The sequence below is a fragment of the Pungitius pungitius genome, chromosome 5, assembly GCF_949316345.1.
Source record: "Pungitius pungitius chromosome 5, fPunPun2.1, whole genome shotgun sequence".
Classification (NCBI taxonomy): Eukaryota; Metazoa; Chordata; class Actinopteri; order Perciformes; family Gasterosteidae; genus Pungitius; species Pungitius pungitius.
In genome coordinates, this window is record NC_084904.1 from 14,496,054 (window position 1) to 14,511,942 (window position 15,889).

At 43.1% G+C, this 15,889-nt stretch overlaps 2 protein-coding genes across 12 annotated transcripts in view; both read right to left on the reverse strand.

The window, feature by feature from the left end:
• Positions 1 to 333: 333 nt before the first annotated feature.
• Positions 334 to 3,878, reverse strand: klf9 (Kruppel like factor 9). Its single transcript, XM_037482047.2, has 2 exons — positions 2,979 to 3,878; positions 334 to 2,065 (listed from the first exon to the last, which is right to left on the reverse strand). The coding sequence occupies exons 1-2, from the start codon at positions 3,373 to 3,375 to the stop codon at positions 1,785 to 1,787; spliced, it is 678 nt and encodes a 225-aa protein (XP_037337944.2). The 5' UTR covers positions 3,376 to 3,878; the 3' UTR covers positions 334 to 1,784.
• Positions 3,879 to 8,407: 4,529 nt separating this feature from the next.
• The window catches only part of trpm3 (transient receptor potential cation channel, subfamily M, member 3), a 100,046-nt gene continuing 92,564 nt past the window's right edge, over positions 8,408 to 15,889 (reverse strand). For 10 of the 11 annotated variants that reach the window (XM_037483232.2, XM_037483233.2, XM_037483231.2 and 7 more), the window contains 4 exons: positions 15,505 to 15,655; positions 14,766 to 14,959; positions 14,462 to 14,594; positions 8,408 to 14,206 (listed from right to left, as the gene is read on the reverse strand). In XM_037483232.2, the coding sequence (XP_037339129.1) occupies positions 12,595 to 14,206; positions 14,462 to 14,594; positions 14,766 to 14,959; positions 15,505 to 15,655 (2,090 nt within the window). In that variant the 3' untranslated portion in view covers positions 8,408 to 12,594. Of the gene's footprint in view, positions 14,207 to 14,461; positions 14,595 to 14,765; positions 14,960 to 15,504; positions 15,656 to 15,889 lie in introns of those variants that run through there. The other variant, XM_037483242.2, reaches the window with a different exon arrangement.

The window sequence follows — 15,889 nt, forward strand, 5'->3', positions numbered from 1 at the left end:
TGCAACATTTCTTTAGCATTGAAGAAGACAGACATTATTTAACAAATAGGAGACGGAAATTATGTTTAGAAAGAAAAAATATTTTAATATTAAAACTTTTGAGCAGTAGTCATTACACAGCTATGTCTGTCTATTGCAAAAACATTAGGTCTGCGTTGACAGTCCCTGATTACAGTGCAGGAGCATCAGGACGGAGGACTCAACCCGAAAGGCACCAACATCTAATCACAGATGTTATTCTGCCAGAAAAGAAATAAAGCATTTCATAAATGTATGTAGTTTGTGTCCTTCAAGCTTGTTTTACCTGGACATTTTTTCTGCATTATTTTGGCAAGTATAAAAAAAGACAATAAAATATATTTGTAGCTCTTATAGTGGATGAAGAAGACCTTTCACGCTTTTAGCAATATCCTAAAAGATTGACAAACAAATAAAAAATACTTTTTACCAAACAAATACATTCAAACATGCTACATGGAATTATTGAGCCACCATCAAACTAATCAATAGAGCCTGCCTTAAAATACTAGGACATAAAAATTAAATGTAAAAAATGATATAGTTGTTTTTTTCTATTTGTTGTGAGAATTGTTGTGCTTCCAAATCACCACTAGGTGGTGTAATACCATCTAACGTGACCAAAATGACCATGCATCACAATATTCCCTGATAAATGCACTCCAGATACAGAGTAAATAAAGATAAGATTCAATAAACAGCAACTGGCACTGTTGGCATAAAAGACAGGCATTGATATTCAAAGTATTATTGAATATCAACATAACAAATCTGTCCATGTTCCTTCCGGTAGTATTTCCAAAGGTTGAAAATGTAGAAATTCCTCTCTATTGCAAAATCCTCAAAAAGGCACAGACCTCCTCGTTAACAGTTCACAAACTTTACCTAACATGAGTTGCCATGTTCTGAACATTAGTTTTCCAATGCAAGTAAAGGGTTATCTTTTGAAGGTTTTACCCTATTTTGTTTACCACTGCACTATAGACATAATTGACATGAGGTTTGCTCTTGGTCAATTATTTAATCTATATTATAATGGGACACGATGTCAAAACCGAAAACAACTGCATAAACTATAGCTACATCGTGTAATCTGAGTCCATAGCCAAATGTACAAAGTTAAATACCCAAGCTGTTATTCTCTATAATATAAATGTGTCTTATAACTCTGACTATAACTACAGTACATCATCCACCTGAAAATTAATCTGTTTTATCTATTTACATGATAACACTGCCAAACTGTACATTTGCTTTGTCCTGGAGTGGTAAGTAACTTTTTGTAGTATATACATATCAAATGGTATTTATTAAGCAATTTCGGAATAATGTCTTTTTCTTTCTTGTTGTCGTCTTCACCGGCAAATTAAGTCAGTGATGAAAAGTGAACTCATAAAGATGTTCATGAAAAGTATATATGTCCACAAATGCCTCTTAGATTTCAGATTCTTCCAGTGGATATAAAGCGCACTATACTGGGTAGAATGATCACAAATTGGGAGGCAACTAGAGCCTGTGTGTCAGACAAAGAAAACCCATAATAAATACAGATCATGTCAGGGAATAAGACACTTCTATCTTGATCAGTCAGGTTCAAATATATATTTCTGTGTGCTGTTGCACATTGTTACATGCGTTAAAAACATTTTTCTTTTAAATAGTTGTCTGGCTGGTTGAGTTGATTTGAAGGTGCAGACACCTCAGTAGCAGGGGTGTGTCTACGTTTATGCATAGCCTGCATCTACAGTAGTATGCGTAGATGAGTCTCACACCCCGGCAGGGCTTTGGTCTCCAGAGTCAGATGAGGACAGGGACGCAGAGCAGCGGCATCGTTTGGCCCCACTGGAGCCCTGCAGCATGCTGGGATGGAAGCCGGCGTGTCGCCGGGCATGTTTGGTCAGGTGGTCACTCCTGATGAAGCACTTTTCACACATTGGACAATTGAAGCGCTTCTCGCCGGTGTGTGTGCGGTAGTGACGCGTGAGCTCGTCCGACCTGGAGAACTTCTTGCCACAGGCTGCCCAGGTACACTCGAAGGGGCGCTCACCTGGGGAAACACATACACGAGTTCTGTATTACCACCGTCATCCGCACATATCCCCACTTTGATATCGGCTTTTCTTCTTCACACACAAACCCCACAGCAGTGTAAAAATAAATGTGTTTCTATGAATGATAATCCAATGTATTTACACATGTTTAAAGCAGGTTATCTGAGACCCAAAATGGAGGCAACGCGTTCTAATCCCTTAATTATATCATTTCAAAAGCATCAAAATGTAAAACAAAATCTTGGAAGAAAAATTAGAGGAAGGCCTTTTTTTTTTAGAAACATTGAACTCAACACAAATATTGATTTAGAAAGGACGAGTCACCATAAGAGCCTCGTGAGTTGCTTAAAGAAACTGTTGCTGCCCCCTCCAACATGTGCTTCTTTGAACCACATGTCTACAGTTGTTTACAACCCAACGGGAGGGGGGGGGGGGGGTGGAGAAGTATGACGTGTGCGGAAACGGTGCCGCAGGAAGGTTTATGTCCGGACTGGAACATGAGGAGGCAACAGTGTCGCAGTGACCTGCATGTGATCAGCCGAGATGTAACACTGTTATGCGCGACTCTTACACGCACAATGCCCCCAAAACACACGCAGACGTCACGCTCACGTTACAATACACACACCTACACGGGCATTGTTCAGAAAGGAACCAGCACAGTTTACAGTGCATCACGAATATGGGCGGCGACACGTGGTGTTCCCGGATCACATTCACATGCACCCCCCCCCCCCCCCCCCCCCCCTCAGCCCGCTATGGGTTCACAGACTGTTTGTCTTGCTCTTATTTTCGTGGCATGCTGTGAATAACAAATGGAGATGTACTGACGACGCCGACATGCGTAGAATGAAATGGGAGCGATGACAGAAGTGACGCAGAACATCGAACCCGTTGCCCCCCGCTTACCGGTGTGGACCCTTAGGTGGGCTTTGAGGTGGGACGACTTGCCGTACATCTTCCCACAGCCTGCGAAAGGACAGCAGTGTCTCTTCTCGGGAAACTCCCCTCTCGGCACCGCCTTCTTGCTGCGGGACCGCCTGGGCGCCGCCGAGCCGCGGCCGTCCCCGGCGTTGGACCGGCACCCCGCCCGCTCCACCTGGTCCAGCGCCCCCGCGTCGCTGCCCCCGAGGCACATGCTCTCCCCGGGGCTCGCGGCGTTGGGGTTGCACTTGTTCAAGTCCAATAAAATCATCGCCACCATCATTAAAGTCCTGCTCTCCTGGTTCTCTTTCAACGTGTCCTCTGTGCGCCCCGGTGGTGCTCGGCCGAGGTCACGGGCTGCAGAGACATCCACCTCTGACATCACGACAGCAGGGTCCGGGTGGAGGAAAAAAGAAAAGAAAACACAATCTATATGCAGGAGCTGTGCAGCCTATTCAAAACACTCGGACATTGTCGATACTGTTAGTTAATCAGACCGCAGTCATCCAGGGTACATGTGGTTAAGCATCCACACGTGTCGTCTTCAATGTGACTAATCCGCAAGGCTGCGTTTTTTTTCTGTTGAGGTTGCAGGGCGGAAAACTTAAACTGTCCTACAACAAAGATATTAGTTTGGATATCAATGCGGCTTCATCCAGATCCCATTATTCCAAAATGCCGTGTTTAAAACGGCATAAAATAAACCGTTTAATCGACTGCGTTACGGAGCCTGCGCTTGTTCCGTCCTTCAGTGCGCCCCCACACATGCGTCAAGTTGTCCTATTTTACTGTGGGATGCAATTCTCTCAACTCCGAGAAACAATTTCGCGGAATCCCACGGTGTCATCACAGTGCGGGGTTGTGATTGGCTGACAGGAAGCATGACTGAGGTCGTGGAGTTGTCCATTCACGGGAGTGACTGCTGAAAAGAGGGCGGGGTCGGATTGAAGGTGCGTTTAGGTGCTGCAGGCTACTGGCACACATGATTAACCTGACATTCTCCAAAATTAAATGTGAAGTCTCAGCTAAAATACCTTAGATACTTACATGGACAATATATATATATATATATATATTCAAAATTAAAATTATATATATATATATATATATATATATATATATATATATATATATATATATATATATATATATATATATATATATGAGTCAAAGTATATTTATATATATATACACTCACCGGCCACTTTATTAGGTACACCTGTCCAACTGCACGTTAACACTTAATTTCTAAGCAGCCAATCACATGGCGGCAACTCATCTCTAGGGTTTACAGAGAATGGTCCGAAAAAGAAAAAACATCCAGTGAGCGGCAGTTCTGTGGGCGGAAATGCCTTGTTGATGCCAGAGGTCAGAGGAGAATGGCCAGACTGGTTCGAGCTGATAGAAGGGCAACAGTGACTCAAATAACCACCCGTTACAACCAAGGTGGGCATAAGAGCATCTCTGAACGCACAGTACGTCGAACTTTGAGGCAGATGGGCTACAGCAGCAGAAGACCACACCGGGTGCCACTCCTTTCAGCTAAGAACAGGAAACTGAGGCTACAATTTGCACAAGCTCATCGAAATTGGACAATAGAAGATTGGAAAAACGTTGCCTGGTCTGATGAGTCTCGATTTCTGCTGCGACATTCGGATGGTAGGGTCAGAATTTGGCGTCTACAACATGAAAGCATGGATCCATCCTGCCTTGTATTAACGGTTCAGGCTGGTGGTGGTGGTGTCATGGTGTGGGGAATATTTTCTTGGCACTCTTTGGGCCCCTTGGTACCAATTGAGCATCGTTGCAACGCCACAGCCTACCTGAGTATTGTTGCTGACCATGTCCATCCCTTTATGACCACAATGTACCCAACTTCTGATGGCTACTTTCAGCAGGATAATGCGCCATGTCATAAAGCTGGAATCATCTCAGACTGGTTTCTTGAACATGACAATGAGTTCGCTGTACTCAAATGGCCTCCACAATCACCAGATCTCAATCCAATAGAGCATCTTTGGGATGTGGTGGAACGGGAGATTCGCATCATGGATGTGCAGCCGACAAATCTGCGGCAACTGTGTGATGCCATCATGTCAATATGGACCAAACTCCCTGAGGAATGCTTCCAGCACCTTGTTGAATCTATGCCACGAAGAATTGAGGCAGTTCTGAAGGCAAAAGGGGGTCCAACCCGTTACTAGCATGGGGCACCTAATAAAGTGGCCGGTGAGTGTATATATATATATATATATATATAATTTTAATTTTGAAATTGTAAAAACGTTGACAGTCATGATTAGATATTTTTGTTCAAACTATAGAGTATCAGATTATGCATCATATTCTCCCATTCATGACCCCATAGCAACTCAAACATATGTTTAATCACTCATTAAAACTCCTCTCGGGCAACTCATTGTGTTATTTCCAATTCAGCTCATATTTGCGACTTTCTGTGAAGAAACACTCAAAATCCACATCACAAAGGGGTAGCTAAGGACAAAGCCTGACAATGGCACGCCCCCAGAGAGCGTGTTATCCCAAAAATCGGATGGCTCTTGTATTTTATAAAGCACGCTACTGTCATACTTGTAAAGCTGCTCCCTGGGGGATGAAGCAATAGATTTACATGTATTATGATGCGACAAGATCGTGGTGATTGGCTCAAAATTGACATGCACTGTAACCGAGAAAACGTTTGTCAGCTTTCTTAGTACCAAGTGGTGGTTGGTGTTGTTTGATGTCCTGCCTACAGCTGGAAAGATTATTGTTCTGCCATTATCAGTGAAGGTGAAGGTCAAACGCCATGTACGCATTTCAGATAACAGTCGTGCAGTACTGCAACTACCAGTTGGTCTATTCTTAAAACATTGTATTGATTTTCTGTGGTCTACAAATTTATATTGATTTAATTATTGAATTCTGACTTGTTTGTGGATCCGAGTAAATAGTTTGATCATCGTAAAATCTCCAGGTCCATTGTTTAACACAGGCTTCTGTGTAGTGAAATAAGTGATCTAGTTGATCACGCCTGTATGTTTAGAAAACAAGAGCCATGTGGTAAAGGTTGACGAATGATCGTGGTTAACCTACATATTAGGTCAGTATTTGGATGTGTGTCTTCATAAGGGTTCTTTTTCCCTTTTATGGGATGTAATCCGACCCAGCTACTGTGACCCATCATTTTATAACTGTGGACATGTCTAACGTTGTGTCCCAGTTACACAACCATGATCTGATCCTAAATTAGTGCAGTCGTTACACTGGACTGTTCAATGGCATGACCTCACTTGGCACATTGTCTGTTTATGTTGTCAGTGTGTAAGAGGTTTTTGTCTTTCTTATACTTGATACAAATAACAGATGTGTAAATGTCTTACAAAAAACACAAATGTAATGTCAAAGTGAACAAGTTGTCTAAGCTGGTAACAGTCAGCTGGTAATGTAATGAATGGATTCCTTTCTCTCACAGAGATATTGCTAATTTGTTTTTCTGTAAAGTTGCCCAAGTCAAACTGTCAACTTAGTAACACATAGTAACATTTCCATCCTTATAGGGCCTTTGTTAATGCATTTTTATGTTTAATATCATTAACAGTCACGGAAGAGATGATTATATAATAACACATTACATATTACTGACCGTTGCTCTACCCAGTGCACACAAAAGGCCGTCGGGTTTCATAAGCATAATAGATTATGTACCGCCTCTGGGTCGGGGTCACAGTCTGCACTTTCCTGTGTTCCTCAGCCAGCCACCCTACATACACATGCTTGTTTGTATGTATGTTTGTACGGATATATGTAGCTATACTCTTCGAGAGCAGTGCATCCAGTGCACTGGGGGGGGGGGGGTTCATTCAAGTTCCTGGAAACTCACAATAAGCTGGCAGCCTTTCCTGTGAACATTTTTGTTTCCGGGGCTTTCTATCCCAGAAGGGAGGGACTCTAGTAATGACACCACAACACTGAGGTGTTTTCCTCAACTTCTGTCCTCGTACGTCGGTGACCCCGTGCCTCCCTCCGAGATCAGGATGTGCTGCTCTAGTAACATTTGCCAACAGGCAGGCACGAGGCGACATCTCTCTTAAACAACTCTCACAATAGGCCATCCTTTTCAGCCGAGGCCACATCTTGTCTCCAAATGCAGCATCGACCCATTGCTTATAAACTATGGTATCGTGATCTCTTGATTCACATTATGTCCATCGTTCGCATGATATGAGAAAGAACATGTACCAGAAGGAAAGTGTTCAAGAAGACTGCAGGAGTAATAACAAAAAGTCCCTTTTTTTCTGAGCACTTGAGATGCAGTGTGTGCAAACACAGCAGGAACGCCCCGTAACGGAGACCCGCCTCCGCTCCGCTCCATTCGGTGGTAGAACATTCACATTTCCTGGAAAAAAAAGAAGAGAAAAAAACCCTGTTGAAAAAGCAACTTGGCCGGACACGTATGGCCGGCAGCCGCCCCCCGGGCTCCTCGTAGAGCAGAGCTGTAAACAGTTCTTTAGAAGAGGAGGCGCCTCCGAGGCCACTTCCCTTCCCCAAAGCGGTGCGAGGGTTCAGCAGGGCACGTTTCTGGGTCATGTTGTTATGTTGACATGATCCGGGGATCGTGCCAAAGCTGCACTCCTGTTTTTTTGCTGTTGTCTTTGCGCGCGTGTGATGTAACAGGGAGAAGGAGGGGGCGTGTGCGCAATCTGAGTACAGAATGTTCCCTTCCACGTGTGGAGTGTGAAGCAAGTCTGAAGCACCCTCGATGACCTGCTCCATTATATTTATATCTGCACCGCCTTTGCACGCTACTGCCCCCCACGGGCCCACGCGCCTCCTATACATACTCCTATATATATATATGATCAAATTAAACATGTATATATATATATTTTTCTCATTATTCTTCATCATTGAAAAGCTTACTTTAACATCCTCACATACAAGGCACAAATGTAACTCAATCCGTTTAAGATAATTATACAATAACAAAATATTAGTAGAGAATAAATAATGTGAAAGTAAATGTAATAAATAATAATAATAATGATAAGACAATACATGACAGACTAATCACTGGCATTTGTCATAGTCAGGGAGCTTGGTGTCCTGCCTTAACTGCAGAACAACTCATGTGATGTGCCTCGTTGCTCGAGGGTTGGAACAGTATGTTATTTGAACGTTTTGTATATTCTACAATGAGGTTTAGGGCCCTCGGCCTCAGTTTATAGTGCACTCAATACCAGTCTACGTGAATTTGTGAGAAACTCCTGCTTGTCATTTTGTATACTTGCTAAAACTGATATAATTTCATTATACATCTGACCTACACATAAGTATCAGCTTTTTTGTTATCAGTGGTTAAAGATCATGATGAAGTCAAAGCAAGAAAGAACAGGAAAAAAACGGAGTACCAATCTATTTCATTTTTTATTTGACAATGCATGCCAGACATGATCCTATTCACATTGAAGAATACAGATTTGTATTTGCATCCAAATACTCACTACTTTGATTTCATATTACAATCTCTCTCTATCGTTCTTTCGGTCATCTTTACAGGTCGTCTCTTTACACTCTGAGTGGAAGAACTGCATGCATTTGAAGGACATTAAATAAAGTGTGACCATTAGGGGGATAAGTCCCTTTCAATTGTAGAAGCACATCAGCAATTATTGCAGAAAAAACGTGCAGTAAAGTCTCTTTAACTTACAAGTCACAATGATTAACCTTCTAATTTATCACCAGGCTTTGGCACGTAGTTGACGGGTAAGTGGTTGGACATTTCTTTGACAATGTGGAGGTAAAGACATTTCCAATTATAGTCATAGGAGGGAAGCAGATCTGTTGATTAACATCAAGTGCTCATGGGATACAGTATAGGAAAATATTGAAAAAATACTGTACACTGAGATTATGTTGTGTTGTATTGTGTTGGCATGCCTCCCTGTTACTGGTGTCATTCAGATGTCCGTGTTCACACGCAGTTAATGTACACACACACACACACACACACAAACACACACACACACACACCCCTCCAATCAACCTCCCAGCCATGTCAACCTTCCACAAAACTAATAATAGTACCATGTGCAAACAACTTTAGTAGAGCCATGGACAGATATGTTTTCTCCTACACTTTACTGCAAGGATAAAAATGTGTTATTTGAAAATAACATTTTGATTCTCCATCACAGCAGGGCAAATAGGAGGGTCTAAGCTATTCAGCCTGACACCGTCTGTTTTCATCGTTAGCCATGTATAACTGAGTTGAGCTGCAACCTTTGCTTGATTAACCTGTCTACCAATGCTGTGTGGACCACAGGTCAGTAGAGCATGACTCTGCTCGTTCACATTTGGTTTGGTTCAGCTTGTGAGGGACCAAAACCCTCTCAACAATATGCAGTTCCTGTTGTTTGTGAGTCAGTCGTCATAGCATGAAGGCATTCTTTTGAATTGTATTGCCATTTCTGAAGACATAAGATACAAAAAAATAGATGTCCTGAAGACATAAAGCACAGTGATTATATAAGAAGCTTTCTGCTGCAGATCTCTCTATTTCTCTTTTTGTTTACATCTTTCGTTCCAGCATGATAATCTTACTACCTTGCATCACTGGGGTAACGTTGTCCCTGAGAATTGACTCTGCGTCAACCTTACACCTCTTAAACATACTGCATACTACGTATTTGTTGAGGAAATTGCAAATCTTATCCTTTTATGTAGTGACGAACTAAAACCTCCCATTTGCCATCTCATAGCTATTTCAAGTGTTACACCCCGATCTGTCCAACCCACCTGCATGTCATTTGTGTGGGAGTTGTGATTGCTGGGTTAAAGGGGCACTCCACCAATTTTACTACTAAAGGTCCCTTTACTGGTCATTGAGGTTCAGCCTATGAACACAGTGTCTTTTGCAGCCTGTGTAGATAACTGGGAGGCATTTATCAGTCATGGAAGGTCAATCAAAAGATGCTATTGAGTTGCACCGTGGTAATTGTAGAATTGAATGTTTTTTTAATTTGATCCATACTGGGGACTAAAAGACTATTTCTAGAAAGTCTGCAGATAGTTAGCAGAGGTATTGCTAAATCAATGGAGTGCCCCTTTTAAGGTTTGGGGTTTGGTTTAGGGGTAGTGGGCATACAAACAGTATGGATCGTCAAACAGATTGGGTAATGATACAGATATATATATTCTTTTCTTCTGCTATGAAACTATAATTCTTAATAATCAATCTTTCTATGTTTTTCCGTGGATTTAAACGTCCACACAAGCAATGATAAAGTCTACCGATATCAAAATCACCCCAATCTGTACATCAGATTTGTTTAAAGAGAGAAACAAAAGGTCTGAGTGAATTAAAAAAAACACATGTTGGACATAACATACATTATGGGCTCCATAATGAGGGAAAAAACAAACAAAAAATGACATTTCACAGATTACTGATTCTACATAGTCCATTGATGCCCAAAAGGCACCCTAAGTTTGGTATACTGGCAACTGAGTAATGCCATGTCAACTTTACATTAGAAAATTCTCATAAGCTTCTTGATAAAACATACAATAAAACTACTTTAAATACTTTAAATATGTTTTAAATGTACAGTGTATAAGACAATTCTATGTTTAATAAATATTATAATACATCAGCATTTAGTGCATGTCGATGGTCATCTTTTTATTAAATTTAAAAGCTTAATTAGAAAATACTTAAAATTTGACAAAAATATCACTGAGAAGATATAAATATTGATTTTTTAATTCAAACAGGTGTTTACGGTAATCATCAATGAGCAAGAAATGTCAATAAATAAATCAATCCCAAAATAAATTCAACATGATTAAACTGAATTGTAATAGTGAGGAAATAAAAAAACAAACATACAAAATCTGAAAGAATTGTATTAATTTCAATGATCTTATCTTAAATATCCAACAGAGGATGTGGTCCTCCTTCAAGACTTTTTCCATTACAATAAAAATAAAAGAGAACGTTCTAAAACACTGATCTGGCTTTCATCTTTTAATAATAATAACCCCTTGTTTCCTCCTCCATGTCACTTAAAATGCACATCTTTCTTTTATTTCACCTAGAATGCATATACTTAAAAGCTTACTTTAAGCTTCTTCTGGTTTTAAAGATGATTCATAAATGAGCTCATTCTTTAGGAACTCTTCTTGACCTACAATTTATATTGGGCTCAATCATCGCGCAATTGCTTACTATTACAGTCTCCTTTTGCGGTGACTGTCTTTGAATGCAATAAAAAAAATAAAAAGAGGAAAAGCTGACAGTTATGGAGAACATGAAGGACGGATCCAGTGAAGGTGGATATACAACCATTGCAAAAAAATGCCACTGTCATGACCTGAAGGAGGAGGGCTAGGCTACAAGAGAGCAGTGGTTTGTTGAGTGTACGGATTTTTGGTGTCAGGTGCAGGCAAAGAAGGTTTTTAACAGGTGTACCCAGTGAGCATTGCTTCTGAAATAGGCTCATAGTGGCCTTTTGTCCCTATTGGCCTTCACAATTGCACTTGTTAAAGCTCTCAGGGATCAGGCCTGAACAAGAGTTTACTATCATTTTCCAGTGTCATGTCCAGATTTCACTGACAGTGTGTGTATGTGTGTCCACATTTAAAAATACTTGTTGCTACCCCAAAACATCAGTTGTAAAAGTCTTCATGTCACACTCTTAATCCCTCTTTCCTGATGCTTCCTTTTCGCTCTCGTCACCGCTCATACAACCTTAAAAGGATGACCCTTTGACTTTTTACTTTTTCAGCTAGACTGACAATAGAAACAGTTTGGTAGACAGATTATGCTAAAAAACGCAATAGGAGGAAAAGGCAGATTTGATATACCTTAGAAAAAAGGAGATAAATATTTGGATTATTTGAAAGGTGTATTTGTGTATATAGAGGTATTTTGTTGCCATATTACAGCAATCATTTCCAGTGCAACAAAGGGAAGAAATCTCCAAAACCCTTCACTGGCAGCCATAAATAGCCTATTCGCCTAGTTTGCTATAGTTAGGGCAGTACAAGTGAGTTAAGATTATATGCAGAGAGGATAATGTGTATAAAGTCAAAGTTGTGTGACTCTGTGTCAAGACAAAATAAAGACAAAATAAAAAAAGAAGTGGCTGTTTTTTTCTTTCTTTCTCCCTTTGTCTGACATGTTCTACCTTGTAATGTAGCTTGGAGTAACGCTATACTTTCTGACTTGATGCAACACAGTGATGTCTACGTGATGTAAAGGTATTGGGTTGAAGACATACAGTAAAAACACACCTTCCATTGCCATAACACCCCATTCAGAAGAGGTAATAACTACTCTAGATCCATAGCTCTTTGTTTCTGTCTGGTGTACGCAAGGGCGCCTAGGTCTCCCGTCCTGCTCCACCTGACACCTAATCCAGGGTAAAGTGGCCCTCCAGCGCTGAATATGATTACACCTTTACCACCTTTTTTTAACCTAAAACTTAAGTGAAAAAACCTCAGCATCTACGGGCCACTTTACCCTGCTTTCATGTTTGCCCTCTCAGCATTCCTCCCTGGTCCTATCGGCGCGTGGGCGGGCAGACCAGGGTTCTTGTCACGTGTAGTTCTGTCTATCAAAGCTGCGGAAAGCTGACGGAGTGGCCAGCTTCCTCATTGAGAGGCTGTCAGTCTTGGCCGCGTCCGGCCGTGCGCCAGACTTGCTTCTGAGGAAGGGGTTTCTGGTTCCTGCCAGACCCTGGCCCCCCGGTCCGGGCCCCCTGTCCGCCCCCAGAACCGATCCCCGCTCCATCCTCTCGCTCACCGACAGGCTCTTCCGGTGTGGAGGGGCCAGCGTGAGGGAAGGATGGGAGTCATCTGAGGAGCAGCTGTTTGCTCTCTCCAGCCTGGAGAAGGGAGAGCAGAGAGGGACCCCGCTGGGCCCGCCTAGGCCCCCCAGGCGAGGGGTGTCAGGGGCTGGAATCAGGTCGTCAGGGTCCTCCGGATCAGACTCTGTGTGGCTGAGCTCCGCCTCTCTCTCGGGATGACAGGAAGCAATGTCTGACGGCTTATCAAAAGGGAACGAGGTGGATCCTCCGGGGGAGTGTGAGCGTTCTACGGGAGTGTATGGAGCCGAGACGCAGCGCGTGTCGATGCAGTCGGTGATGCTGGTGTACTCTGCGGCCTTTACCTGGACTCCTGCCCCTAGTCCACTGTAGGAGCCTCTTGATGTGAACATGAGGCTGTGTGACTTAACCAGAGGGGGCTCATCGAGGAACGTGCCGGTCGTAGAGAGGTAGCGGCTGCTCTTGGAGCGCTCGAGCATCCCTGCCGAGGGAGGCGGGGATGGCTCCATGTCCCAGGGAGGTAAAGTGTTGTCTGGTAAGAGGTGGGCCGAGCACAGTGACAAATCGGCGGCTGCGCTGTCGTCGAACACGGCCCCGGCCGTCCCGCTGCTGCCCAATCCGCCCTCCGAGTGCCTATCGCCCGTACCGCTGGTGGCAGCGCTGCCGAAGTCGCGGCCTCCCGGCAGCACCGTCTCCATGATGTCCGACTGCAGCGAGCAGTCTCTGTTGAGCGGTGGGACTATTCGGAGTGGATTCAGAAAGACCTCCGCGGGCCCTACCTCCTCGGAAGTGGACACATAGATATCAATGCATGATGATGGACGGTGTTGCTGGGAAACCGACAGCGTCGCCAGGGGGAGGGGCTTAGACTCCTTGGGGGCAGCACCTGAGGACACTGATTGCGAGCTGTTGGCTCGATGGAGACTGAGCGAGCGTTCTTTGAAGAAGCTCTCAGCTCGCTCAGCCCCGCTTGAACGTTCACCACCGCGACCGGCATAAAATGAGCGACTCCTTGTCCGCGCAGCCGTGCCTGTAGGAGAGGGAGGGGACATGGAGCCCTCGGCTGCTCCCTCCAGCGCCTCCTGCAGACGGTAGGTATTTCCTTCTGTGCTGTTGAAGCTGCTTTGACGGAGGATGTATCCCGCATCGGGGCACTCCCCCTGGCGGAGAACATATGCCGAGTCCGTGCAGTCAGACGAGGTCCGGGAACGCACTTTGTTTACCTCCCCGCGCTCAACACCTGTCACACGCTCCAGTGCTACAGCAATCCGTCCAATGAGCTCCTCCATTTGGGCCAGACGTATGTCGACGGTCTGCAGCGAGGCCTTCATGAAGTGTTCCCTTTCGTTGACTTCCTCCAGACGCATTGCCATATTCTCCACCCTGGAGGAGGAGAGCAGAAAGAAAATAAAAGACAATAAAAGCACGGGAGAAAGGTGAATAAACAGAATGCTGGAGAAAAGGGCATTTCAGTTTGTGCCGTATGCATATTGCGGGATATATTTCTGATTCAGATTGAACATCTGAGGGCCAGGTTTCTGCTTCGTCACATGCCCTATTGATTGTTAGACAGCACATCGGACTTAGTAGTAAACTCATTTGCCATAAATGTAAAATGCAGGAAGAGTTTTTCCGTGCCTTTCAGAAGTGACTCTGATCCTCTCATCGTTAGAGGAGTGGAATCGGTCATCTTTCTCTCTGAAGTACTCTTCGATGCATTGCTCCTCAAAGTCGTGGACTTTCTTCAGCTCATCCTCTGTGATGAAAAGTTCTGCGGATACAAGAGTTTGAGTTTGAGAAAGTGACAACGCCTCGGTATCATATATACATTTTTCATTCATAGTACAATAAAATAGTTTTTATTGCTTGTGTTACAGCGCTAAAAGCAGAAGATTGAAAACAATTATTTTATCAGGCTCGGAAATGTTCATCTTCCACTCACTCAGTCCGTAGTCCCTCTCGTCGTCATCGTGCTTGCGCCAGCGACAACACAGATGCTTAAGGACCATAGTTATGTGACTGAAGATGATGAGGGGAGGAGGAAGCACTGGGCGCTCGTGGAAGGTCATAATGAGCTGATAGCGCTGGAACTTCCAAACCTGGTTGGAGATGGACTTCACTTCGAAGAATGTATTGCTATGATGATAAACAACGACACACATAGAAATATCATTTTAAATGAACTAAAAACAAATTCTAAGTGGCACAGCAAAGATCACAAAAAGTCTAGAAAGGGTACAAATGTATTGGTCAATCCTTCTCTTAGCAGGCAGCTACTGCAGAACTAAGTCTGGCCACAGAGAGTACATAGAGATGTGTACAAATGTGACAAATGTCCAGAAGATTTCTTTCAACATTCTTCTTTGATTATTCAGAGGCACACTAATCGATCATCAGCATGATAATGTCTCTGCACCATCCCATTCTGTTAATTCAGTTTGCTACCAGACTAAAATGACTGTGGTTAAACAGCAACCCAAACACATATTACTTTCAATTTAATTTGTCTCACACACACTGAAATAAAGTCTAGTTTTAAAATAGTGTAAATGAGATACTGCTACTGGTGAAATCCATGTCTCATGGGTACCGTTTTTGCACTAATGCTGGAGGAAAGAAAAAAATGATTGATATCATCATCCAGCCAACGTGTGGAAAAGCTAAAACCATTGCTTACGTACTTGAACACAGCTATGAGTAAGTTGACGAGGAGTATGTTGGCCACCAGTAGGTAGCACGCCATGATGGCTGGGACAATCCAGGCTCCGGTCTTACAGGCAGGCAGGGCCACGACCCCACCGTCCTCTGTAGTGATGTTCTGCCCACAGGGGGCTGCACAAGGAAGAACACACTTACAAGTTAACACTAGGCAAACTGTCATATAGAGACTTGAAGCCACCATGAACATTTCTGTAGAAATTTGTATATGCATTAAAAATTAGTAGGACATGCAGACAAGCAACACAAAATATATATTTTTCAAATCTGAATAAAAAATGAAACTTAAGCAAATTCAAATAAAGAAAACACAATACAACCAAAAACAAAGAGACAAGTAGCCCTAAA

What these genes read in the sequence shown, in the direction of transcription:
- klf9 (XM_037482047.2), bottom strand. Translation starts at nt 3,375, where the DNA reads ATGTCAGAGGTGGATGTCTCTGCAGCCCGTGACCTCGGCCGAGCACCA. An exon ending in CCACCTAAGGGTCCACACCG is followed by an intron (nt 2,066 to 2,978) that starts GTAAGCGGGGGG and finishes GTGTTTCCCCAG; the next exon opens with GTGAGCGCCCCTTCGAGTGT.